The following is a 27,987-nucleotide window of genomic DNA, read 5'->3' as shown; positions in this document are numbered from 1 at the left end:
CATGGTGTGTCTTTCTGTCAGAACAGTTTCACTCACGATCCTCAAATCTTCTTGTCCATTAATGCTCAACATTAAAATGTGTTCCTCTCTTTCAAAGACAGTGTTAGAAATGAGAATTCATGAATCAAAAGACATCATTAAAATAAACCTTGATTTGGATTGGTCGGATTTAGCTCCCTGAGGACAAAGTCTATTTACAATCTATGGCATCAAATTCCTTTAACACTGTTCTAATAATAGAGGTGGTGCACTAACAGTCGTGGCCAGAGCGCCATATTTTGACCCAAATGGCTTGACGGTATGCCTGGAGCGCTCGTGGCGAGGGTGAGAGCGGGTTTATGATTACAAATGTGTAGATTAGCGGAGAGAGTTGCATGTTGCACAACATCTTGTCGCATCGTAACTGATGGTGGACAACACCTGAATACTGACAAGAGGACGTTTTTGAACAATTGTATCTTACACACATACTTAAAAAAAGACGACAGGATAAGTTATCTACGTCATTAGAGCACTATGTACAAGGTGGAAGGATTTTCTTTTCGTGGATATTCTGAAAAAGAAGTCTAATATCTTGACCAAAACAACACAGAACATAGACGCGGTGAAGAAGTGGTGGTGATGCAGAGACTGTAAACCAAGGGTGGGGGGTGTCACGGATGATATGTGCATGTGTGCAAACCTCTACAAGTATCACAAGAAAAGCATGATGTCTCAGCGCCTGCTGTCAAACAAAAAGGAAGTGGCACTGGCCACTAATGTTTGGGTTTAGGACAGGGTCGTTTTTTTTAATCGTTTTCTGTGTTGATGAGGTTAAAAGAGCTTCCCTCAGGTTTCTAGCCACTGCCCAACATCTTTGTCGCACGCTGGTTGGCCTCGTCGATCCGGGTCTTGTTGGAATCAGCCTGGAGGGTGAAAATAATCGTTTGTTATCAACTTAAATTGGTCATATGATAAATCATTACAATTGAAAGAATGATACTGAGGCAAGAGATAGCAGCTTATGCTAGGCTTTGACTGAGGTCCCCAGCTGGTCCTGAGTTATCAACCTGAGGTATAAGACCAGTGAGTGGTCCTTCCTATTTACAAGGTTTTATAGAAGACATCATGAAGGTTTATCACATATAACCCTAACCCACGTCAAATTCATTTCAGATTATCAATTTATCATGATCAGTCACAATGTAATACTTGATAGCAGAGTTATCTGGTTTGAGTTGACTCTCTAAACATCAGGGTGGAAGTGCTCCACTGATAAACTCAGATCTTCCCTTATTTTCCCCTCATTTTTCCCTCATTTAGTCTTGATCTTGAGGGATGTTTTGGCGATGACATCCTATTGAACAATGTACTGCCCCCCCCAAGTGTTCCCTGAATTCAAACACATTAATGAACTGAATAATGAACCAGGCAGAACATTTGGTTGTATGCCCTTATTGTTCTGCTTTTTAACAGGTTCAAAGGTCATACAGATCTGACGAGAAATGGACAATAGACATGTCAAAATCGTCTGTTCTGTTCCTGCTGGAATAGTCTTAGCACAAACCTTACTGCCAAAATGCATGGAGGGCAATAACACTGGTGAGCAGTGTGGAGGCCTGCGCTGTCCCAGTGCCTTAATTAGCATTGCGCTAACTAACACAGCTTATTTCACTGTTCAGCTCCTCAAAAGGAAGGTATGAATATGAAAAAAAAAATCCTCACATTTATTTCCCTGCCTCTGGAAATTAAATCGGGACTAAATTAGTGTATCGTGAGAATAATGAAGTACCTTGTCCATGATCCTATCGATCTGGCGGTTCTGGGTGTCGATTTCTTGTCCCATGTCCAGGGCCATGTGACGCAGATTGCCAATTATCCCGCCCACCTGCTCCAGGTTCTCATCCATCTCATTTTCCCTGGCGTCGTTTGTTACCCTGGAACACAGAGGTGGACCTGGTGAAGCGCGCTGGAAAACCTACACAGTGCATTGTGCAGATGAAAACGATCAACCTCATTTTAAAAAACTGACCAAGAGGAGAACATAATTGGGCTCATAATGAGGAGATCATGTGGCAGGACCTGCGGAGCTGTGGTTGACATGAGATGCTAGAGTCTCTTCAAGGGTTCACCATGGACACAGTGGAGTGGAAGTGCCCATTAGAACAGAGACCTTTAGGTTCGTGACCAGGCTCTTGGCTCTTTTCCTGACTGTTGGACTCTCATATATAGGCACAACGTCAGGACTCTATTGAGAGGCTTGCCAAGTCCATTATCAGAAATCAATGGCAAAATCCACATAATATACACAATTTGATCCATTAAATTCATGCACTCAAGACACATGGTGGACAGCTATTTGTTTTTCTCATGGAATGAAACGACTGAATAGATAAAATAAGTTGCATTTGAATAAAAACTCTTGCTATGCAGAGTTACCAACACTGACATCAGCGTGTAAGCCGCCTTCCACTCACCTGCGGATGAAGCCTCCGCTGATGGCCATCTGTTCACGCTCGTCCACCACTCGAGCTCCAGGCTGGCTGTTCACCACTCCATCCTGGTTCCCTCCCCAGGCCTGTCCCCCGCCCTTTATCCTGACACATACACAACCACAAGTCAGATAGGCCGCAACTGTCGGTGAAACTGTGTGGCTTTTGTTGATGTTTTATATGAGACTGCTCTTTCTGAAGGCACGGTTTAAGAGTGGCATTTGGCTGATGAATGTCATGGTCTATAACCCGCAGGTCACTATTTGGTTTGGATTATGAAAGGGTCCCCTAAGAAATTGAAGGAGGTCCCATTTAAATTTGTTAAGAGTCACTGTCTGTGCTAGAGGTGGTTTTGTAGACATGTAATCGGCCATGGCCAATGATGCTTTAGTGTTTGGGTTAGGCCATGGTCATGGTGTATTGCGGATATGTTGGGATATACCCTGTAATTTGGGTTGAATTGTTTGATAAAGTGACATATAAGTGGCCAGAATGTGAAGCTTTCTACTGGTGATCCTGTTCATGATGTCTAGCCAGTAGGGGTGAGTCACCTTAGTCAGCAGGTTTCCAGGCATGCTCAGCAGGTGTGGCCTGGGAAGCTCTACTCTGGCTCTCATGAGATCACTCGGTCAGAGCAGGAGTGAGGGAAGTTCTAAATCTAAATCGGTTCTGAAGTGATGTGAAAGATGTGTATGGCAATACGTGATTCAGGAAAAGCAACATATGCATGATGCTTTCGTACATGCGTCTGAATAATTGATCCAGCATGCAGATCAATTCCCTCCAAGCGCTATGAGCTTATGATCGGGTCCTTTCCAGACCCAGAGAAGAGCACACAGAACACACAAAACACAAAAACATGCAGTGTGAGAGGACGTGCAGGGCAGAAACACACTGGGCGGGAGACACAGAGACGGGAGGGGTCCGAGCATGTCAGCATGCTATTAAAAGAAAGCCGCTGTTAGATTTGAGCTCAGAAATTTAGAAAAAAAAAGAATTGTGATTAATGAGTGTCAGACACTAAACTACAAAGTTTCAGCCCTTCATTTCATCAGCATGGATGGATCTGTGGGATGACACAGTCAAATGAGCAGACGCAGTTCTTAGCGCTGTTTGCTTGGAGCACCTGACAAAACTACAATGTTGTACTGCAGCGTGAGGTAGTTCACACGACCCATCCAAAGCTCCACACAGCCCACAAGAAGCCAGAATGACTTGTCTTTATGCTATTTGACCTGAGGCTGCTGTATCAAGAGTTAAGAACCGATGAGGCACATGACATAACCACAGGATTACATAACAAGTGGCTCATGGTCGGGAGAGTCAAAGAGCTATAGAGAAGACAAGAGACGCACTTCGCCAAGACAAAACTATATTTCACCCAAACAATTGCTTTTAGATGCTTTTATATATGATTCCATGCATTGATCTCTCATGCGAATCCAAGACTTCATGGTGGTGTTGGGTCCACTCCCACTTGACTTCTCTATAGCTCAAACAGAACTGTGCACCGCACACACTTGAACCAGGTCAAAGTCTGGCTGTTGAGAAGATCATGCCAGAGTTTGGCAGAAGAGTCAGACGCTTGACGTTTGACTGCCGCAACAGGAGTTCACCACTCAGCATGGATGTTCAAGAAACGGACTTGAGCCAAACTCCAGCATGGAACTACTTGCACTGCATAATAACTACTTTGGAAAAATGAAAAGTAGTTGACCTGAACAATGAGATCAAAAGGGACCAAATGTAAATGGCTGTTTTCCTATTTAAAAGAACTCATGTTGGATTTGATTGATACTGAGAAAAACAATACTGCAATGACAAAAAAAAAAACGTTTAATATAGAAAGTGTATGTCATGTGACTGGCAGCTCATTTCTAGAGCGCAAAAGGTTGAATTGTGAAACCTGGTTGCCCTTCGTCCACATTATTTTATTTGCCAGGAGAAGTTTAAAAAAGACATATGACCATCTTTGTTTTATAGTTCCGCATCATCACCGTAGCACTATCCAGTCTGGACACCCCTCCACTATTTCAAGTGGCAACCTGGCTTCAGAATTCAACAACTCAAGCGGCCAGTTGGCTCATTCTTTGGTTTGGTGGAAATGAAAAAAGGGGTGTGTGAGTGGAGGGTCGGGGGGATGGAGTGTTGTTGAGGGGGATCCATGGCCCAGGATCCCTGCTGATGCTGCTACCTGCTGGAAGAGAGTTTCTCATCCATTATGGAATGAAGGGCTTCTGAAGAAAACAGTGTAGTTCATGCACACTCCCCCACACACACACACATATGCATGCTGCACTGGTGCCCAGCGAGAGGAACGTGCCGTGGCTACCGGCTGGAGCACCACGGCCCACCATGCTTCATGCACCAGAAGAAGGCAGGCATACAGAGTGGCGAGTGGGCAGGCACTGAAACACATGCAGTTGGGCAACAGAGGCGGCACCTACTTGTTACAGGGACATGAACATAGACCACAGAACTGTCCTAGATTGTTCAAATTCTTTTCTGCATCCTTCATGTCCTTATTGATTTGGTCCATCCCCTCCTCGATGCGCTCCAGTTGTTCTGATTACCAAATATTGTCATTTATCCAGCAAAAGAACGAAAGCACATGAGAAGAGAAGAAGAGGGGCGTGGGGGGGGAGAAGTTGTTGTTGGTGGGAGGGGGCGTAGAGAAGGGAGAACAAAGGAGAAGAGACAAAAAAAGACATTGACTGTGACAAGAGAGACATGAGACATCACCACCACCGCACTGGACAGGCAAGAGCGCAGCGCTCCTTGCCGGTACCTACTTTTTAATACATGGGCAAATCAGACCACAGCATTGTCCTATATCTTTTAAATCTTTCTCGGCTTCCTTCAGGTCTGCGTTGACCTTGTTCATGCCCTCCTCCACACGATCAAGTTGCTCTGGTGAGGACAAAGGCATGAGACGTGAATTTGAGTGTTGGTCTAGAGGGGTAGCGCTCTACGCTGGGAGGCTAATGGGTCGGTTTTAGCATGATGCAAAGCCAGCACGTCGTTGTTGTTGGTTTTCTTCTGCCTTTTGAAGCCAACAATTCATCTCAGCAGGCAACTCTGTTTGACAGTGCAGTCTTTTTGATTGAATGAGAAATCGATTTATTTCAAGAATATTTTTGAGTAATGCTGTGCCCCCTTGCCATCAGTCACATTCCAACACAAGGTGCAAAGATTTTCTTTTCTTTTCTTTTTCTGTTTCAAAATGGAGCATATGAAGCGTGAGTCATGCACAAATCAGTACTGGAAGCCTGCACTTGCTCTGTTTCAATAGAGGAGAGAAACAGCTGTGTTTCGAATGAAAAACTGAATTATGTATCGGCAGTTGAAGAAGAACTCTCATGATAGGGGTCACTTTGACCACCTCGCAAGGATGCTCAAAAGGACGCAGCTATAAAAAAGAGGGGTTCAAGGGCAGACTGTCGCTCGCTGTGGTTAATGGTTATTGCCGTAATCTCCATCATTGGTGAGAGGCGTTTCGTCCTCCAGGAGCAACTCTTGATTAGAGGACGCTCAGTTCAGCTCAGTGCAACATCAGCTGAGCGCAGGAGCTTTTCAAGCTTGTCTTCATGATTCCAGGGCATCGACTTAAGTCTGTTTTTTGCAACTTAGAATCTGAAATACAAATCAGGTGCCTGTAGTTCTTATATTTCCAGGTTGCAGGTGAATAACAATCGAAGGAGCTTCAAGTTTCAATCCAGAGCCTGAAGAAGTCAGTGGAACAGTGAAGTGGAACGTGACGTCGAGCAGCAAATATAGAGTTGATCTGCTCAGCTTCTTTACTTCTTTACTATTGGTCACACAGTTCTACAAGCCAACCAACCAGGAAGTCAGGAACTGGCAAGTTTGTAGTGACCCATGAGGAGACAATTCAAAAACCCATGACTAAGAAAAAGTCTGGTCAACAGTCTCTCATTCACTCATTGTCTCCTACTTATTCCAGGAATTTCACAGTGTATCTCTCTTCCAAGGTGAAGGACTGCTTCCATGGCTGACTATGTGATGAATATCAGAGGGGAAAGGAAGGGTTACAGCACCCCATGTTTGTTACATTCATTCTCTGGATTAAGTCATGAAGTCAAATGATTCCACTGACTGAATAAACTGCAATTTGAAGATAAAACATCACTGCCTGAGGATTCTCTTTTAAAGGCATGACATAACATATGTTCAATCTGCTAAAGGGACATTACCGCGTGGGGGTTCACTATGTGGGTGGTGCAATCCATCATCCCTGCTGGCAGAGATGTGCACGCATGTAAAGGGCAGGAGGGAGGAACCTTTTACCTGCAGTGAGTGTGAGTGTCTGTGGCCGCTGGTGTGTGGAAAGGGCAGTGTGGTTGTACACAACATACGCCTGCATCATTGGCTTCATAGGAAAGTGGTGAAAATAGGTTTCCTCATTATAAACGACAGATTGTAGTTTTCAAAAGTGATTGGGCCACATGCAGGGGCCCTCGAGGCGACGCCAACGCATTTCAAGTCTTTGATGGATTGGTATTCAACAACCAGTAATGTTCAGACTCCATCATGAGTGTTTACAGGTCAGAAGCCAAAGAGGCTGAGCACAATAATGACTCACTAGAACCCTGAGCTGCTGGCAGAAACAAACATATCCAAATCTGTTATACTCTCTGTTATGACAGTTAGTGTTAGTGATGGGTAGGTTAGGCTTCATGACACAGTATTGAAGGATTTATGAGGTTTCATGAAACAGTGTCCTGATCTTCAGTGGCCACCAGATGGCATTGTCTGTTAAATATCTGGGCTTGAACCTCACATCGACTCTAAACCAAGAGCGCCTCTGAAAATTAGGACACTGTTTCACCAATCCTGCACTACTGTTTTAGTATTAGTATTAGTATTTTTATTATGCTTTTCTGATTTTATCTAAGCACATTATGCACAAATATTTTCTTTTACAATTGGATAATAATAATAACAACAACAACAATAATAATAATTTATATATAATAAATTATAATAATATACTTTTCTTTTTTATAGTAACATTGCTAACATTTCTTTATCTCCTGTATCTCCTATATGTGTGTGTGTGTATATATATATATATATATATATATATATATATATATATATATATATATATATATATATATATATATATACAGTAACTAAATTGATTGGGAAACAGTCGCTCTTTTGAGCGCCTTGATTTCGCTTCATCTCTGTACTTAAATGATTACTTAGATCGTATTAACACACACAAAGATATTTTTCAAGGAAAATGAGGTCAGTGGATAATTCACTGGCTCATTTAAGAGATAAATGTCTCAGACTGTGAATCATTTCTTCATCTACATCCAAGATTTCTTTCTCCATTCCTCAGCTATTGAAAGAGTGCGCTGACTCAACGTGATCTGCTGGGAATCAGTGTATCAGAAATAGTTGTTGAGAGGAAGTATGTTCTCATGCAGAGTATAATAGAAATCTAGCATTATACACAACCAGGAAATCAGTTACTAACTCTTGATTACTTTCTGGAGCTGAAGTTGATATTAACTGCAATGTATGTTTTGATAACGGAACAGTGAAAGTATAAAGTATATAGCAGATTTTCAGGTGTAGGAGAGAAGCAGCCGGGCTTTATTAGGCCTGTACTTTCTTTGGCCTGTCCTCAAGTAGCAGCAGCAGATCAAAAGTTGAGGCTACAGCTATGGAGTCGACTAAGTTTATGAGCTCTGCGGACAAACTTACCTCCCTGCTCATCCAACATGACCAGAGTCCTGATGCCGGCATCTTTGCTCTGACCAAGGAAAGGAGAGAGGGAGGAGGGGGGAGAGCAGAGGAGGGCAAAAGAGAGAGGGAACATTAGTGATCAATGATACCAACTGAAACACCTTTACCACCAACAGTCAACACTTGCTTCTGCCTAGGATATTTTTTGTGATGCAATATCAGGTTTGCACTCGTGGCCCGTATGATGGGTGTCGACCTCAATGCTTGTGTGAATAAAAGCGGAATTTGTGTTGCGAAGTTGCGAATCCAAAATGAGCCGTTGAGACAAGATATTTTATTCAGGACAAACAGATTTGTCCAAAATTATGATAATACTGTTGCCATAGCAACGGTTGTACAAAAGTAGCTTGCCCTGACAAGTTTTGGTGTTGAGAAACAGTGGTGTGATTGTGCCTGACAAGTTGTTACTATGATCATGAGCCATGGGCAGACTGAAATTAGGCTCAAGATCCAGTGTTTCATTCTGCATGGATCACTGAGCTGGTACCATGCAGTCGTCGATGGGGGTCCTGTCATGTAACATTCTGATTAGGCGTCATGTAGTCGGAATGCGGCACGCACACTGGTCATTGTCGGTACGTCACTCGCTCTCACTCACAACAAACACATTAGGTACACACACAACCAAACAGCTTGGCTCTTAGAGCGAGCCCCCGGCTTCCTGTCGCTGATATTAAAGTCCAAAGGCCAGCGACTTCATGCGTCAGCTCCTTTGGATCAAAGTGTGGTGGGACTTCTGTGAGGATCGCTGGAGGACAACAAGAATATATCACACTCACTGAGCTGGAGAAACAGTGCCATCGATGCTAAATGGCTGCTGCTGATGCATTTCTTTAGGGTGAAAATGAACTATTTAGAAATGTAATGCATGACAACGATAGCGTCCCATCTTTTGCGGGGCACTTGTTTACCTACTATGACTCACAGGAAATGACTCATGTGCCACCTAGCATGATGTGATTCATCACCTTCTTCTGCTTCAACAGATGCGACACACACACACTATTACAAAAACGTGATGGATGGGCAAATTCCAAAAATATCCCCAAGATAGGTGATCTGCAAATGTGAATATTTTAACACATCATAATTCCTCGAGTCTATCTTTGTGCGGCCGATCATCTAAAACACATTTCAGTGATGTGCACTTTCCAGTCAAGACTGTACTGTGCAGCGCACATCTGAAAAGTGAGATGATTCCGGTGCAAATCCATTGCAGCAATGAATTACTGTCTGAACATTTAAAAAAACTAAAACAATAATAATGATAGTTTTGTTTTTGTCATGTTTTCCTTTGGCATTAGAGCAGTTTTTCTCACCCACATTTTGGAATCAAACACCAAATATTACGAGAGTAAATTTTATTAAAAGGAAAAAACTTTCATTTTCAGCTGCTTTTGTTTCCTAAAATGACTTCAGTGTCATCCTGGCATGAGTTCATTTCTGTGGTAGTGAGTCACATTATCTTTGACATTGCCTTGTCACACAACTAAAGGTCAAACTGCTCATTAGCTAAAGTTTGTGTCGGGACACTTTTCACTAATGTATGACATGAGTGAATGAACATCAGTGAACAACGACATTGAAGCCACATGTTCTTATCATGTTTGCAAGACTCTTAACTCTGTCACATTTTTTCAGGTTTTTCAACGCTCAAGGGCAAAGGAATGTGGATTTAAAATAATAAAAATATTTAATGCTTGAATCGTATACGGTTGATCACTCAACGCAAGCCATATAAAAATCAATTTTTAAAAAATCCAAATGTAATGAATTGAAGTTATTTTCTGTTTGTACAAAAAATTCATAAAACAATTCTTTCATTTTACTTTCTTTCATTCCTTTAGTCATAAAAACAGTTTCGCTACTGTTCGGAGGATTGATGCTGTTAAAATTGGTATGTGAATGAATACAAAACATAAAAAAATATGTGACAATATGAATTTTGAAATTGAAAATGTTTTTTGATTATTAATAACTGATAACTTAAGTTAATGTATCAAAAAATAAAAACCTTTCTGGTTACTCTTCTAACCAGAAGCTATTGATGACAGGAAATTTATGGAAACCACCAAAACTATCAGATTCAAATGAATTAAAAACTGGAAATAGATATAGAAAAATAGAATAGAAATAGACATAACAATTATTATGATTGTCTTGTTACATAAACAAAAATGGTTTTTAATATATACATTTTTACAAGGGTCAAATAACAATCAAAATTCTTTTCAATAAATTTCATGTAAAAGTATTATCTTATGCCAAATACGAGTGACAGTGGGATGTTTCTACAGCAACAATATCATGACAGATAATTAATATAAATGAAATGGAGCAGTGTCTTCATTTCCTTCAGTCCTGCTTTATCTATCTATTTTAGGGCGGAGACGTTGATAAGAAGCCTGATAGCACTGAGCGACTGAACGTGTGCTCCTCATTCATCCTATTAGCCTAATCTTCACCACAGTATTAACTTTCGGAAACACGGAGGTCATGAGACGTTTGCTGCAGCTCACAACTTGTCGCAACAAGTCTTTCCTCCATTCTAAACACATCGACATTTCCCTGACTGTCATGAACAATCAAACAAAGCATTATTGTGGCAATCATTTCATGAATCGCTTCATAACACCGTGAGTCTTAAGAATATGTTGCGTCTCTGTTGAGCTGCTATCTCCAGAGTCACATGCAGGACGTGGAAAAGAGTCAAAATCACAATTTCAAAAGACTCTACTCGGTCAGTTGACCAGTCGACCTTGTCTTTGGCGGCTACGTGGAGTTTTTCAAATTGCACCTGCCTCCCATAATTGTAGACTCAGTCATTTTAAATGACGATAACTGACAGCAGCAAATGTGATTCTAAGAGTGGAAATAACCCGTCATTTAAGAGGAATTACCTGAAAATGTCATTGACGGAGGGGATTTTGGTGAAAAGGTCAGTCTGACAGTGGGTCAGCTCAAGTCCAGCGTGTCCTCTAATAGCTTTTCTCCCATCTCCCTGATCTTTCCCGTTTTTCCCCCCCCGAGTTCTGTACGTTCTGTAGTCCAAACTGAGCAAATGAGATAATGAAGCTCGCCATATTGATATGATGAGAGCATATCAATAAGGCAGCTTTAGTGCGATTAATTGAGAATTTTAATGTGTTGACAGCCCTAGCTATCTAGTACACATGTCCAAGATTCAAGAATCACATCAAATTTATAACTCTTTACACAAATGCTTTCCAGACCATCAGGATTCACAGCTCTGACTCTAAAGGACTTCAGTTTTGCGCTGCTCAGTGAGAAGATGAAAGGACGTCACCGTGACACATGGTGGAAAGGGACGCTGTGCGTCAAGACTGAGGCAAAGTATCACCAAGATAACCTTTAATTTTAATCCACATCAAATTCCTCCCTCAGATTCCTGCTGCTTAGTTTTGGGATTAAAGGTCTGATGAAATCCACTCGATAAATCAATGCCTTTATCCTTTTTAAAATGTACTATGACTTTTGTTTTAACATTTCTGGTGGAAATGGAACATTTATTCTAACATCTTGTTCGGTCAGTTTATAGCAGGTTGCTAATGTGCTGTGAGTGATTGTTGAACTCACCTCTTCCACCAGAGCCAGCATACGCCGAGTGCTCTCCAGAGACTGCAGGAAGAAAACAAGCACATCAATTCACACCAACATGTCATTTCTGTTTCCATATCAGAGTGTTAATTCGGAGCATCTAGGGGGCATATTTCTCACACACTTGTTCTGACTACCGTCATTCATCCTCCTGCAGGCTCTCATCTGTTTCCTCCCCTTCACCTCCCCTTTTCTCTTTCGTCACATCATCAGAAACTCCTACATTATCTTCTCATGAATCTTTCACGATGCCATTTGAGCTGCTCTATTATTCTGCTGCTGAATTATCGGCGCTTCCTGAGCTCAGCTCATTAGAGCGGCCCAACTTCTGGCTTCTTAAAAATGAAGAGCAGTGGATAGAAGAGGAAGTGGACACTGATGTTGGACAGCGCATCCTCAATAAATATGTGACTTGGACAGCACAAGTACTGTAGGTTTTTACTTTCAGGAAGCTCAGGTTGATTTTACTTAAAGGAAGGGAACTAATTGAAGTGTACAGTTGGAAGTTTTTTTAGTGAAAACAGGTTGAATGTTTATTAAACGTGAACAAATGCTGCCTGTACCCTTATTTTTTTTTATTCATACTGTAATATTTCTACATTGAAAAGTAAAAGCTGAATTATTGGATTGAAGTTCAGGTTAAATGAGCAGTAAGTGAACCTTCCCCCCAACAGAACATATTTTATATTATTTATAACTAATCATATATATATATATATATATATATATATATATATATATATATATATATATATATATATATATATATATATATATATATATATATATATATGCTTCAGTATGTGCAGTATATGGGATATATAGTGCAAAGAGTGAATTTGCACATTACACCGAAACATAAAGAAATAAAACTATTTGTCATCTGAAATGCAAAGTGCAAGGCGAAAATAAATATATATACTTAAGTAAAAACTAAGAAATGTGTCCTGAGTGACGAGAGGAGCAGGTGATACATAGTAGTAAACTGCTGTTTTGAATTCTAGCTGCAGCAACCTAAAGGCAGACATCTTTTTCCTTGGTCATCTTCAGAATTTGAGATGTTCCAAAGCAGGTGGACACAACACTGGCTCTGCTTGACTTCAAAATAAGATGCACAAACCACCACAGTTACTTTGTAGCACTTTCTCTAAACCATTGGAGCTCCTCAGAAATCATCTGACAGATTATCGTAATCTTCTCCTCCCTCATCTCCTTGATATAATAGAATTGGAGATCAGGCTGATGAGTCCTCACCTTCATAGAAAACCTTCACTATCACAAGCTAGATCTGAAACTAAACTGGAAAACATAGCTTTGTTGTTCTAGAATGAAAGTACTGCAGCCATTTATTAATATCATGGAGTAGTGGCTACTGAATCTCCAAAAAGAAACTGACCTTTGATAAGGACCAGAGTGTGATTAATGCCATTTGATGTGTGTGTGTTTGTGTGTGTGTGTGTGTGTGTGTGTGAGCTCCTCTTTACCTCATCAGCTATCTGGTCGGCACGCGTCTGCAGGTCGGCCAGCTCGTTGCGCATATCTGCTTCGTCTGCCATGTTGATGGTTGATCTTTGACCTCAAATGAAGAAACACTGTGGAAGGAGAACGATGAGGGTCAGCATCACAACATGGAGCATGTAGGGAATCGGGGCGAGAGTCGCTATGACCAACAAGCATCTTTTTGTCTCTGTGGTGGAAAACCTTGGAAGTTTAAATATATTATATACAATATTATGATATATAAATCAAATTCAATGCTTATTTAAAGTGAATTAAAAGAATGAACTCATACTCAAAGCATCACCTACAATTATCACTGCATTCAAGCCTTTCTTTTTTGCCAGGTGTTTTCTAAAAAGTGGAGATATTAAATGGGAGAATTTCATCTGGAAACTGATGCAGACCAGAAAAATGGACCATTTCTAGTGTTAGGAGAATCACTGGTGATGAAGGAGAACTATTTATGTATTTTGAGACTTTGGGTCAGAGAAGCTAAATCTTGGCTTCAATCGGGAAAATGACAGTGATGTTACATTTTGTTTAGACTCTTCCTTCCTGATGGAGAAAGACAGTTTTAGAGTGTTCAGTAAACATGAATTTTGTTCCGCCCACTACTTGGACTGTTTTGGCATCTTCTCTGAGTGTGTCTGGCATCATAAAGGCTATCTCCGTTCTGCTCCCTACACTAACAGACAAAGCGTGTGCGAGTGTGATCCTGCCGCGCTCAGATCACTGCTTCCCCAGCACACATGGAAATGCAAGAATATAATAAGAGTCTCAGTTTTCAATTGATCAACATCATGAAAGGCAGCGAGAGACGTTTCATTTCCGGCTGCTATTTTTACTTCGGTTCTGTCACTGAATTCATGTGACGCGTAGGAACAGATAAATCTCCAGTGTGACGCGCAGTCTGGCTTTTCCTTTTCATCTGAACAATTAAGTGAAAAAATCAGTTTGTTGTCAAGGTTTTTTTTTTTTAAACATTGAGCCAGAGAATGGAGAAGCAAACCTTCACTAGTGCCCTTGAGTCAAGAAAGAGAAAATCAAATGTACTGTTGTATCACATACTTTGCGCTGTATTCTGAATGATCTGTTTACTCTCTATTGTGTATAGTGAATATTAAATAATCAGAATTGCATTTTTATATGAATATTTAACATTGTTAAACACTTTTAATTTTTATTTTTTTGCACTACTTTGGAAAATTACACAATCATTCATTTAGAGACACATCTTTTTATTTTCATTATTTCATATTTATCTCTTTTTTGATGATGTGTTTGTTTGTTTTTCCCAACAAGTCTGCTTATGGTAATTTGTATTTTCATTGTGTTCTTTTGAATCTTTGGGATTATTAATTTATCATCTTACTTTGAAACTTCAGATGGCAGTGCATAGGTTATGTTAAATGTATTTTCAATAGTTTTCATTAAAATTATATATATATATTTTGGTCAATAAACAAAATATATTTTAAATCTATATTTTGTTTATTAACAACATATATATGTAATTGTAATATATGCATAAATATGTACAAAATATAGATTTAAAATCTTTTTTTAAATAATTTTATTTTATAATTTTTTTGTGCACCTAACAAAGGTTGATTCTATCTAGTAAAGGATAGAATATATTTGACCGGGGTTATGTCAGATACTTCTGGTGGAACGTCTGTTTCAAAGTGACACATAGGCGTGAGATTTGTTGATGGAACCAAAAGCACAGGCACAGGCACAGTCATTAAATAATTCACAGCCTAAAACAGCAGGACCAGTTTCTTGAGCAGGCCTCACATCACTCACTTGACCACACGCCCAGCTTCAGACGCTCAAGTTCAAACCCCGACCCCGCTGACTCCAGCTCTCCTCCTCCAGGGATCAACAGCCGACCGAAAAGAGGCGGCAGCTTCGTCGCTCATTTGGAGACGTAACGGACAGAGACAGGAGTCTATTTTTGTTCCTCTGCCGTCGAGCCGACTGTTCTGCCTCACGGTCGCGTAGAAGCATGAAAAATAAATAGGTTTGGTGCTGCTGATGAAGTGAAGGAGGTGAGCGCAGAAGCAGATGGAGTTCAAACGCCGTCCATTCAGTCTGCACCTCCTCAAACATTAAGATGAAACGCTAATTATATCACGAGAGCCTTGTTGGTGCACTAATGTGAGTACACTCAGTGCCTTATGTTGCATTACCTTCAGCTGTGTGTCAACTGCGTCATGAAGAACAACATCAAGATGATCGTCAAACTCAACCATGCAAGGAGCCAGATGTTAATTTTTGGAAGCAAATTTTTACCAAACATGTTGCACCTCTTCACCACCAACTGCATCATAACATGAGACAATGGTTTAAATCAGCTTTCATCCATTCTGCATAAATTTTTGTTCTTTCAAAGTATCCAGATTACGTGGTTGACATTTATTATCTTGGCTTTCTAGAAAGCAGTCTGCTATACATGGAAGCCTTTAATGCTGTGCTCTTTATGGGTCACACTGTTGATATGCAGGGGAGGTGATCGCTTTTTAGTGGAGAGTTTCACATGAATCCCCTACTCCAAGCCCTACAATTCCTCCATCTGCATCCTTCATTTATTCACCACCGTACCACCATCCTATCAATGCCCAGGAAGAAATCAGCAACTCAACAATCAAAACATACATTCTGGAACAGCTGTTGAAACTCTCTCATGTCTATTGACATGATGACCTCAGTTAGTACACTTTATCTCTTCAGGTGTCGTGTGATTTTTTTCACCATACATCCTTATGAACCACAGAGGTGGACGGAAAGGGTGTTTTCATTTTCATTTTAGAATGACATTGTGTGTGCTTTTATTTGGAAACAGAATTAAAAAAAACACATCAAAAGTTAGTTTACAAGAGACCTGTGTAGTGTAATTTAATATTAGTAAATAATAGGATTATAATAAAACTTATTTACATAGCACATTTCAGAAAGCTGTACACAGGGTTCACAAGGATTTGTCATTTGGTTAAGATAATAAAATTTGCAAGACAATGTAAATAAACCACCATTAACAAAAGAAAGTCTTTGGAGGATATGAAAATCAAATGTAGCATTGCTACATAACATACTTTTGGCTGTATTCTGAATGATTAGTTTACTCTCTATTGTGTACACTGAATTTTTTATAATCATAAAGCATTTTAATATAAATATTTAACATTGTTAAACATTGTTTTGCACTACTTTGGGAAATTACACATGTTCATTTAGTGACTCATTTCATTTTTATTATTTCTTATTTATAAGTCTGCTTATGGTAATTTGTATTTTCATTGTGTTCTCCTGGTGTTAATAATGTCTGTCTAAGATTCACACTCTGATCACTGAACAGAAAAAGCAGTGACCCACATCTGTGTCTCGGTGACTTCTGGGGTAGTGATTGATACAAACATTTGGATGAACATGGTTGGTACTGCTCAGCCTCTGTCAGCCTCTTCCTGCCTCCCGGAGTACACATCAGTCCAGTTAATAATTGAACATGTGCAGGCATAGAGGAACCTGCCTTCGGAAACTGCCTCCCTCTTTCTTCCTGTTTTTGTCCTGGAGCACAGACGCACTTTCAAATATTCATGTCGACATTTTACATTTCAGGCAGCTGAAGAAGCGTCAGTTGAAAATGGTGAACAATGAAAAGTCAAGCCGACATGCTTCCACTTTGACTCGTGTCCAGGGGAAGCTCAGAGCATTCATGAGTTTTCATCTGGGATTAGTAATCTGATTTAAAACTTGGAGATGAGCTCAATTCAGTTGCCCTGATGTATGGAGGTGGAGGCTGATCAAGTATCATTGAGCACCACATGGCATCAAAGCACTTCCACTCAGTAAAAAAGTTGTCTACTTTTTTGAAGGCCATGACAGGAAGAGTAGCATCATGATACAGTACAAACATGGCAACATTGACCATGAGCAGCTTCTACCTGAAAGAAAGCACTCACTGAATCAGTCACTTCCCTCCCAAAATGCATCACATCATGACCAAACACACTCAGGTCACCTCCGTAGCCTTTCCTGTTGATAATGCCAAACGTCACTACAGCTTAAATCCAGTTGCTCTTTCCCCTTCCCTCCTTCCCTCCAACATCTTCAACATTTGTGATTGACACGGCGATGTGAGCTGACATAACAGGAGGTCCAAGCGTCCCTCCCCCCACCTGAGACCGAGCCGCTGTGACTGACAAGTGAAGGTCTGACCAGCCCAGCTCAGCCTGTGGAGATTAGAGTCGCAGCAGAAAGAGGATTTACTCGGCTGTTTTATTCCCCAACTCTCTCCTCTCAGTCTTTGTTTCATCCCTGCTCTGGGTTGTCTCTCGGGAAAATAGTCAAAGAATATACTGGAGAGCATCGACTTTGCTGTTAAGAAGTTATCTAACAACACTTTTCAGGTTGTTTACCTTGGCCTGAACCTTTTCACCAGTGATATTTGAGCTGTCAGCTTCAAAGTCGCTGGAAAAGACGCAGCTGTGCTTGACTTCAGGTTGCAATCCATTCAAGTTAAATTGGTTTCTGTTGCTCTCTGAGCTTCTTCTAAAACTTGAATTTCTTATTGTGTATTGTATTATATTTAGTTCAGCAAAGTACCCCCAGTATTACTGTATATGTCACTAGAAACCTAAAAAAACAATTCAAGAATGATGTCGGAGCCACAGAGTGCAGAAACAATCCTAACTAGCACAGTACCAAAGGTTATCCAACTTCGTCACACTTTTTACCAAGTAGCAGACGTTAGTTTTCATGGCTGGTTATTGAACATACCTCATTGTTCAGTAGTCTAGTGAGAGCAAAGCAGTAGGTGCAACCTTCTACTTTACAAGTCAGGATCAACTGAATGTTACTTTGTGGTGCTGCCATCCCTACTTCATTTTTGATACTTGTTTGTTTGCATTTTTGCACGTCCCTGCGTGGCTATAGTGTTGTGTCCCAGCTTGCAAACTGTGTCTGTGCTGCCAGCTAGTTAGGATGCTTCCAAACTGCCTCCCTCTGGAGACATTCTGGTCATGTCCCACTGCAAGCAACCAAAATATAGCAGAGTGAAAAACACGGATCCTGGATTAGAAGAGCTAGATAACATTTTGGAAGAGAGAGAAGTCTGGGCATCTTTGCTAATACTACTTTTGAAAAAAAACAACCTTTTTTTCCATGTCTCTTTTATAATTGTATTGATCCATGTACTCCACACTCGAATTAAGCAGAGAAGAATTAGCAGTATGTTGTACTCAAAGTGGTTAAATCTGTCAGTAGAGATCTTAAGATAATGTCAGTAATACAGTTAGCCTCGATTTTTACATCAGATACAATATACAGTAGCTCTAATTGGGTCAATGCATTTGACTTTGTGGATCCATTATAACTAGCTAAACTGCTGCTGGAGGTATCTGATATTTGGACTCTGAATGGTTAGAGCTTATATCTGCTACTGCCACTTTGCATATGTGATCCATCCAAAACAGTGTCAAGACCGAGACAAAACTGGATACACAACAAGCTAATTGTTATTGGCAATGAAAGCATTTTAATCCTTTATTTATTCCAAAAAAATGATTTTAAGAAATAAATATGTGTCTATACTGTATGCCTAATAGGGTCACACTCCTGAATTGTGTTTCTCTGGTCTCACAGCAGTATGGCAAATACATGAGCTCCTGACAGTGCCGCTGCTTCATCATGTTCTCTTTAACACCTTCAAATTCACTCTCTTGCCATCGCTCGAACAACACACATTCACAGCAATACAGGTGGTCGGGTCAATCCAGGTAAACACACCGGTCAATGTTCTGTCTGTTTTGGGCAAAACACATCAGCCGTGGAGATTACACAGTGAAGACACGGACATCGGCAGACTGACGTGAGAAGCTAACCCCAGTCTCACCGAGCGCCATCAACCACACATCGTGTTCAGATGATGTAAACAATGTTAGTGAAGTAAGTAGGACGTGTGGATGAACAGCCTGAGAAACCAGGTCAGATCAGATCCTCAGCTGTTCACATGTGTGGTTCTGGAGAGGCAGCACAGTTCCTCTCGGGTGTGGAGGATGTGATGGCAAGAATGCCAAATTTGTAGGGAGTTTTTTTTTTTTTTTAATGGTAGTTTTTGTTCACAATTATTCTTTTACAGTCTAAAACACGTTGAACTAGACAAAGAAAACTTCCACACACATAGAGACACCACTTTATCATTTGATTCCTCAGTTATCCAAGGAACACACTTTGGCTTCAGAGTGGCTCTTAAGATGGAAGGATATCTTACACACACACACACATCACTCTTGGATACACAATTCCGTCTGAGAGACACACCAGCTCATATCAGTCTAATGTTAACACAGCTAGTCAGGATGTCGAAGAGCAGCGCATAGATCTAACTTGTCATGCAGACTCATCAGGCGAGTGCAGTGCTGATGCAGGCACAATGGCTCGCACACACACACACACACACACACACACACAGATCATATCAGTGTTATCTCAGATGACCTTTATGCTGCATCGATCCTGTCCAAACATCACTTCCTGTAGATCACATTTCTGTTTGTCTTAACATCCTTCCTACCAAGTCTCTTTCTCGACTGATGTCTCCTACAGTCCAATTGATCGTATTTTATCGTACAAACTCCAACCAGCATGCATCCAAATTTTCTCCTATTCATCCAAACTGTTAAAAGGCAACAACTCGGAACACCGTCTTGTTGGATGGAAAAAGGCTTGAACTGTTCTTGGGTTAGGCAACGTTGTTTGTTTGAGGCAGGTTTGCGCTGCGCTGTGGCTCCATGCTGACCTAAAAACAGTTAAAACATATGCCAAGACGTGGTCAGGCCAAGGAGCATGATGGCCGCCCGAGGGAGGGGGACTATTCAGAAAGCACATCTACCACTTCACGCCTGACTGCTGATAAATCATGTACAAACTCCGAGGCAGTTCTTTATATAACCACTGCTACATTTAAACTGCATCTATTTGCTTCAAAGACGAACAGCTGCACATCTGCTTGGTATTAGTATCTAATGACTCCTAATGACAGTACAACACGTACTGTATAAGTGTTGATTCTAGTGCACCCGAGTGGACCTCAGTGTGAGGCTTGCTAGCATGAATATGTTGACTGGTGAGCTTAAAGAGAGCAGAAGTGCTGGAGGATCTGTTCCTGATGCTCTTTTGTTTTCAGTAACCAGGGTGATGTGGAGGGCTAGATCAACCACCTCCAACACAGAGTAGATCCTTCCCAAAGTCTGGATGAAAACATCATACTCTGTGCAGTTTGTTCTTTAGATTTGTGTTTTGGCTCAGTTCTGTTTTTGGCCCTATAGCAAACACACCAGGTTAACAGCAGATGACAAAGATTTGCGCCGTAATTGATCCTTCCTTCCTGGTAAGCACAGAAGTTAATCCATTGTATATATTCCACTTATACTTACTTATTCCACTTATACTATACATATTACAATTAAAAATTTTACTTACTGTTCCCCCTTAATGTTCACATTCTCACTTGATTTCATTATTTGTTCCATTAATATCTTTTCTAAATTATTCTGGCCAGTTTACAGACAAATATGTTTTCCTTGCTTTATCATATCCATATTTTCATTTTGGCCAACTGCTCGTCTGATCCACCTCATCTGCTGCTGTCTCTATTTCTCATTATTAACTGGCCACAGTGGTATTTCGCATTGTATGAATACGATTCAATGACTGGCTGCGACTTGACTCAGACATAATGTAGTTTGTGCAGTCACACCATCCATCTTCAGGAGGAATTGTTCTGCTGTAATACGGCAGAAGAATGTTGCAAGAAGCAATGTGACAACATCTATTGTCACCAAAACGTCTGCTAATGTAAATTCTTCTGACCTAGATCTCAGCTACCGACCCAGGAAAGTGGGTTTATGCCTGTATTCCTGATCAGCCACGACCACAGGTGATGAAGAATGTAAATTGGTCTGTTGAATAAGACCTGTCATTTTCATCAGTGTGAGGGTGAGAGCTCCTGCAGTTCACATTCTGAGCTCAGTCTTGTGCATTATGTGAGCAAGGCCTGATATAGCATAACAGACCACCACTATGAATATGTTTCTGTGAGTCTTGTCGCTCATTCTTCTTCTACAGTCTTGACCCACCATCACACATGGTGGCCGGTCTGATCTTTGAGGCTGTAATTCAGCAACAGATGAAGCTTGTCCTGTGTTTCGGTAGAACCATGGTTGATTTAATCGTAGTCGTTTTTGTTTTCTTTCCCCCACCTCAAAACACGGGTGAGAGCATGCAGAATTGACACGTTATTTTTACGCAGATTTGTCTCCCGTCAGAATGTGAGAAAAGGTCTCGGGCAGAGCTGGTTCTGTGCCCATGGTGAAACCTGCTGTGGCAGTATGGCCCTGTCAAATGAAAACATTCCCCTATGGAGAGACAGGCCGGACACACTGAGATAAAGCTGCTTAGGAAAATCACACAAGCATTCAGGACCATTTGTTCAGGACTCAAAACAAACCAGACATTTAAACTGAACGTTTACTTTAATCGGCAGATCGACTAGTAGGAAATCAATACCGAACCAGGACTCTGACTTGGGAGCATTCAGATGCTCGGGTTGACAGCCTGCTGTCTTTTTGTGTGTGTCAGCTGAGAAGAGATGATGGAGCAGATTGTGAATCAGATATTTTGATGTTATGTAATCTAAATGCAGCTGACAATCAGTGAGACAGGCATGTTGTGAGAGAGACGAGCAGATTAACAAACACACCACAAGTGGACCCTTTCAATGATCTGATCTGCGCCAAGAGAAATAATCAAACGCTTATTTTTTTTTTTTTCTGATTATTCAGATCAGAAATACATGAGAAAATGTTTTACCAGTTAGTTCTACAATTAAAATTAGCATTTAGTCTTGAATGTGGAACTCAACGTCATGTTTTGTAACTGTCTAAACATGTAAAAATGAAAAATTAAATTTCACTTTAATGGCACACTTATATTTTCACCTAATTTCAGTCGTTCTTCCTTATGCATATTGTATACTTATTTATTTATTTATCCCCCGACAGTTCAGTTCTGCAAAAATTGCCGATGCACGGATTGAAAAAGTAATTATTTTCTCCACAAAATTGTCAAGACTACCAACGTGCCCTAATGTAATACAAGTGTATTTATTAATAACACATGAAATAAATAGTAGTTGTTATGATGTAAGGGACCCAACAAACAAAAGCAGTGAAAAAGAAAATAATGAATGAATGAAATGGAAATAAGGTGCAAAGGTTACAGTTTACCTAAACATTTATTTTTTTATTAATTTAATCACAAATATGTTTCCTTGGCTGTATTATATTCATATTGTTGTTTCTGGAAAGTTTTGTTTTTTTCAATATGTATTTACATTTTATTGTACAGTGCAAGATCCCACAACTCTATAAGTTATTGGGAAAAACCTTGTGCTCAACCTGAACATGACATGCCACCTGACTCCTGTGTCAGTCAGAGGACAGAGCTGAGCCAAAAGCTAAGCTCTTAGTTCATTGGTGGAGCTCCTTTGCTACTCTCACCCTTGACCACAAGCTAGTAGCATAAAGATCAAAGGTGAATGCAACTAGCTGAAATTAGTTTGAACAGCACAATGGCTAAGTCACCTGGCAAAAGTACAGTTGCACCTCAGCCAGATAAAGAGATGCCACCTTCTCTTTCTCTTCTCTGGAAGTGATGATGTGTTCAGGAGCATGTCAGATACGTACTCTCACAATCATCTCTGATGTTAACTCTGTTATTTATCATTAGCATCTTTCCAATTTAGAGTAGTGTACAGTTAGAAAACGTATTAAATATAATTTTGTTGATCATATTCTGAAATTTTCAACCAATAATCTCTGTCAACGTACAGGCTTCTGCAACAGCTCCAACTTCTCACTTGGACTCTAACAATCTGGAAACCCTTCAGAGAGAATCCATGACAACCAGCAATTACACGGTGGTTACAAACAGAGTAGAAACTGTCATGAATACATTGTGACCCTCGAACATTTGAGCGCCGACCTCTCGACGAGGCGACAGGTCTGCAGGGAAACACGACAGCGAGAGACCAACAGCAGATTCAAAGCAATCAGCTGAGGCCTGCAGGGATAATCACTGCAAAGCCTCACTGTCCCATTCACTGAGGATAAAACCTTTCGGATTAATTCGTAAGGCCTGCAGCGCGCGCACACACACACACACACATGCGCGGCTCAAAAGACTTACATAACACGTGGACCACTTTCCCCCTGTCTTTACTTTCCTTCTCATGCACATGCTTTCCCTTTTCTCTCACATTAGCATCCAGACTCTCTCACTTCACCACACACACTCGCGCTGCTTGCGTACATTCAAATGGACACCTGTCAACAAGCTGTGCACTTATGTCATCAGAAAATATATTTAAAAAAAAACGTTTTGCCATCGGAATTCTTCACCTTTTCACCGGGCCGAAAACAGCCAGGGTGGAGGTGGGTTGTGAGTGTTCTGCAAGCTTAGATATATGCTCCTTATATAAAGAAGAGGTCTTGGCCGTTTTGGGAAGGACACGCAATGGGCAAGCATTCAGCATAAAAAGCAGGAGAGTTTATGGCAGAACATGACTGAATAAATGAAAAGTAAATTCAGTAAAAAGTGTTTATAACTTCTGTCATCTCACTGACTCAAAGCAAATGTCTCTACCCTGATTTGAGATGTGCATTGTCGTGAAAAAAGGGAGCTGAGCCAGAAGGCAAGGATGACTTACATGTTTCATAATGATGGGAGATATGAAGACTGTATAAAGTAGAGGTTTATTTAAACATACAGAGGAGTGCTATGTCATCTGCCAGAGACTTGGAGTAAGGCAGCAGTCTTTAGGAAAAACTCTTCCGGCTAAGCATGTCTGACATTGTCAGGGGCTGATGAAGCTTCATGAAGCCTTGTCTCAATTTTCAGAGGCCTCAAGATGGCGCAACCTTACAATATTTTTTTCACCAACTAATTCAATGAAACTTCACATCATTTATAAACCAAGAGCGCCACCTATTTGGCTCTGAAAACAATAACACCGTTTCATGAATCTTTATTACGCTCCAGCCTCAAATTGATCAAACTGATTCAGACAAACCTGCATTAATAAACCCTGTTCCGCTCTAACAGGCTCACATGGAGGTAAAAAAAAAAAAAAAAAAGAAAAACACGCAGTTGCCAAAGACAGAATGTCGTCTTCGAGCTGAAAACTGTGAGTGGCAGCATCTGAACATCAAGATTGCAATCACGGCTCATTCTTGGATATTGATATTTATTGCACCAGCTGGTGTTTTGCATCGCAGGGAACATAGCGTGCGGCATGAAAGAACAAAATCACTCTGACTTAATAACATTCAAATGTGCGATTTGAAGATTTCATGTGTGTGTTTTCGCCAGATGTGGCTGCTGCTAATTTGTCCCTTTAGTGTGAGCGACAGGTGGGTGGAGGGTAATTATCTTGCCGTGATATTTGCATCCAGCTTTGAGGGGTCATTTTTCGAGCGCAGTTTACTTGAGAGCCAGGATAGAGAGTGGGCTTTCTTTTGTGTCGACGCTGAGGAGATTCTGGGCGGCAGAATTCATGTGGAGGGAGAATATTGACTATAGGATCCGTATGTTAGAATCTGTGTTACAAGGTTGAGATCTTTCAATGTCCATCATCATTTAAAAGGTGAAATCAATTACATTGTATATGATGAATATTATTTTGAGGCGTAACATAGCAGGTCTGAGAACTGTTTTTTATCTGCATTCCAGGATAATAGTAGAGAGAACAGACATTGACACACGTCCTTGTGCAGTCGTATCCTTGTTGTGTCGCCTGACACAATCATTTGAATTGCACTGCTTATGTGGGATAACTTCTCTGCTCACCATGTGATCCCACGTACAGATCACCTCCCCACTGGCCCATCTTTTATCAGTGGAATTAACTGGGAAAATATATAGAAGCAGAAATCTAAGAGACTATAAACTTTTATTAACAACAGCTGAAATAGTTAATAGAAGGAAAAGTTAAAAAAAAAAAAAAAAGAAACATGAAAAAAATGCAAAAGTGTAAAAGAATTGCTAGGAAAGGGTTGAGATGAAAATTCTAATCCAATAAAATAAATCATATTAAATTGTTTGGATTATTTATATTGATAACGAGTAATGTAAATTAACCCTTAAATTGTTAACTATAATAATAATAATAATAATAATTACAGTTGACATTTTAGCTTGATTTTCTCAGCCTGAACTTTTTGGTTTTTTTGGTGACCACTAATTGTATTCAATCTCTGTTAAAGGTTCTTTCAGCCATGCCAGGAGGCTAAGAGGTATCTTGTTGTTTGAGGGCAGGAAATGCAAGAGATTTAAGATCTGCTTCTTCACTGCCGCCTAAAGTGAAGCTCTGCATGGTTCCAAAATAGGTTTTGAGTAGCCACTAATAATAGGATCGAAGCATGAACCAGGGTGTTGACCTCACTCAACAAACCAGGTTCCTTTAAGGCTCCCTGCTTTATCACGGTCAAATGGAGGTTAAGTGTCTTTCTCAAGGACACACAGTGAGACAGAAATCAAACTGTCATTCAGCTCTGAACTGCTTCAAGGGCGCGTTTAATATACTAAAAGGTTTTGCATCAGTTGCTTCTTTCATTTGTTACTTCATTTGTTTTCAAAACAGTCATGTTTTTGTCATCACTGAAGTCTCATATTAACAACTACAGGACCTGCTCCCTCCAGATAGATAATCATGTAGAATGCTCTTTGCATGTTTTGCCTAAATCAGAAATGTCAAACCCTTCTGCGACACGTTTTGGACATCTCCTTTGATACCTTCCTGGTATTTTTCTTGCTGGTTTTAATCCAAATCTGGACAAAAGACTGGTTCTTTTTGTCGGGCATTTGTCGATCAAATAATATCTCTGGTACTGGTCATGAGAGAACAGGGAGGCGCAGGAGATCATTTTAGCTACAACAAATATAGAGTGAAATATTTTAGTATTTTCTTGTGGATTTATAATGCACATTATAGAACAATTTGTTCCTACATGCTATTGTTATACATGCCATTGTTTTTTGTAAAATATTTCTACACATGCTAGTAGTTGTTAAATTACCCAAAATATATGAATATCTCTGTTCAGCATTATGCTCATTGTCACAACATAACAGCATGAGAAGAATTTTAACTGTTTACCCAATGACTCCTTAACTTCATACGAGCTACGTTTGAAACAATCTCATCTCGCTTTTTCTATGATCAAAAAATGATTGTAGCATTTCAATTCTCCTGAGATTAAAAGTACAAGAAACAAATAACAAGCACATCGGGTAATGTCACTTAATCTCAGCTCAGATTGAAGAGGCTGTTTACTCCCCATCACACACACACTATCAGGTTGGCAATCGCAGACAACACACACGTGTCCAGCTACTTAAGAAGCCAGAGCTTTTTGTCCTCGCTGACTTCGGAACAGACCAAACACAAGAGAAGGAAACAGACTGTCAACCATGAGGTATGATGAAATGTTTTCATGACAGTCCTTTGAAGGCATCCACCTTCTGAAGCAGCAGCAAAACTGCCTTGATAATACAGTATACTCAGAGAGGTGAACCTGAAGCTACCATTTTGATTTTCTATCTCCCAACGTGCACAAACATAAAATTGTGAGCTACAAATGGATCACATAAGAGTTTGGAACCGCAGCTCAACAAAATATTGGTTTCAACAAGGAGGCATTTTATTACATGTTAGATGGTGTTTAAAACCTAGCTATTTTCGGGCATCCTGATTTACTGATCTGCCTTAGAAATTGTGCAGGCTAAAAATAAATTAATTAATTAAAAATACATTTAAAAAAATAGTGCTCCAAAAATATATATTTCTGAAAGTACATTACACGGCCAAAACAAAACGACAGACGACTGAACAGGTCATGGGATTGGAGCTGTCCGTGGTTCTGATACTTCACAATGGTGCGTTCACGGAACAAGCGAGGCTAATCCTCTCATGTGGTCGCAAAGAACAAAGACAAAAGTCCCAATTAACAACACGAACACCAACAAACGTACTTTCCCACGACATTAATGTAGTTACCGGTCAAGTCAACCATGTTGTCAGGAAACAATTCAATTTCAAGATAATATTTCCGACTTTACAAAGGCGCAAATACGAATCAGAACGAATAGAAACGATGTCTTAACCATTGTGCGACCTACCAGAGGAAGTTTCTTCACTTGTCCACTTGTTCTTTTTGTGATTTTAGCTTCGACTCCGGTTGGAAACGTCGGTCCGGTCTGGAGCTGGGTTTAACGGGAACTGTCCCCGGTACACACGCCGCCCTCTTTCATGAAGCCGGCCGATTTAACAACGAGTAACTTCCGGTTACAGATTTGGAAAATACACGTCTAGTAGCGTGGTTTTAATATATTGAAGTGGGAAAACATGTATTAGTATATGATATTAAGTCTATGGATGAACAACTATAAAGTACATCCACTGAAAACCTAAACGTATGTATTGAGAGTGCATCATTTGTTTGGATCATCTTTTATATTGACAGCACATTCATCATACTTCCTGTGTAACGATATCGAACTT

At 40.4% G+C, this 27,987-nt stretch overlaps 1 protein-coding gene across 2 annotated transcripts; it reads right to left on the bottom strand.

Moving 5' to 3' along the window:
- Positions 1–530: 530 nt before the first annotated feature.
- On the bottom strand, positions 531–27,768 carry LOC128758794 (synaptosomal-associated protein 25-B-like). 2 transcript variants are annotated; one of them, XM_053865140.1, is made up of 8 exons: positions 27,606–27,768; positions 13,352–13,459; positions 11,847–11,888; positions 8,208–8,256; positions 5,264–5,381; positions 2,457–2,576; positions 1,772–1,916; positions 531–905 (listed from the first exon to the last, which is right to left on the bottom strand). In XM_053865140.1, exons 2-8 carry the CDS (start codon positions 13,421–13,423, stop codon positions 837–839), a joined length of 615 nt encoding a protein of 204 aa, XP_053721115.1. In that variant the 5' UTR covers positions 13,424–13,459; positions 27,606–27,768; the 3' UTR covers positions 531–836. The 2 variants fall into 2 exon arrangements, with proteins under 2 accessions (XP_053721115.1, XP_053721114.1); XM_053865139.1 differs by lacking the exon at positions 5,264–5,381 and adding an exon at positions 4,919–5,036.
- Between the last annotated feature and the right edge of the window lie 219 nt (positions 27,769–27,987).

Source organism: Synchiropus splendidus, chromosome 5, assembly GCF_027744825.2.
Source record: "Synchiropus splendidus isolate RoL2022-P1 chromosome 5, RoL_Sspl_1.0, whole genome shotgun sequence".
Taxonomy (NCBI): domain Eukaryota; kingdom Metazoa; phylum Chordata; class Actinopteri; order Syngnathiformes; family Callionymidae; genus Synchiropus; species Synchiropus splendidus.
Note: the sequence above shows the minus strand (reverse complement) of the source record. Positions and strands in the feature narration are given on the sequence as shown.

Excerpts from the sequence above, each read along its gene's own strand:
- LOC128758794 (XM_053865140.1), bottom strand. The coding sequence starts at position 13,423 with ATGGCAGACGAAGCAGATATGCGCAACGAGCTGGCCGACCTGCAGACG. Across the intron at positions 11,889-13,351 it reads CCGACCAGATAGCTGATGAG|TCTCTGGAGAGCACTCGGCG; the intron begins GTAAAGAGGAGC and ends TTCTTCCTGCAG. Across the intron at positions 8,257-11,846 it reads TGCTGGCTCTGGTGGAAGAG|AGCAAAGATGCCGGCATCAG; the intron begins GTGAGTTCAACA and ends TTCCTTGGTCAG.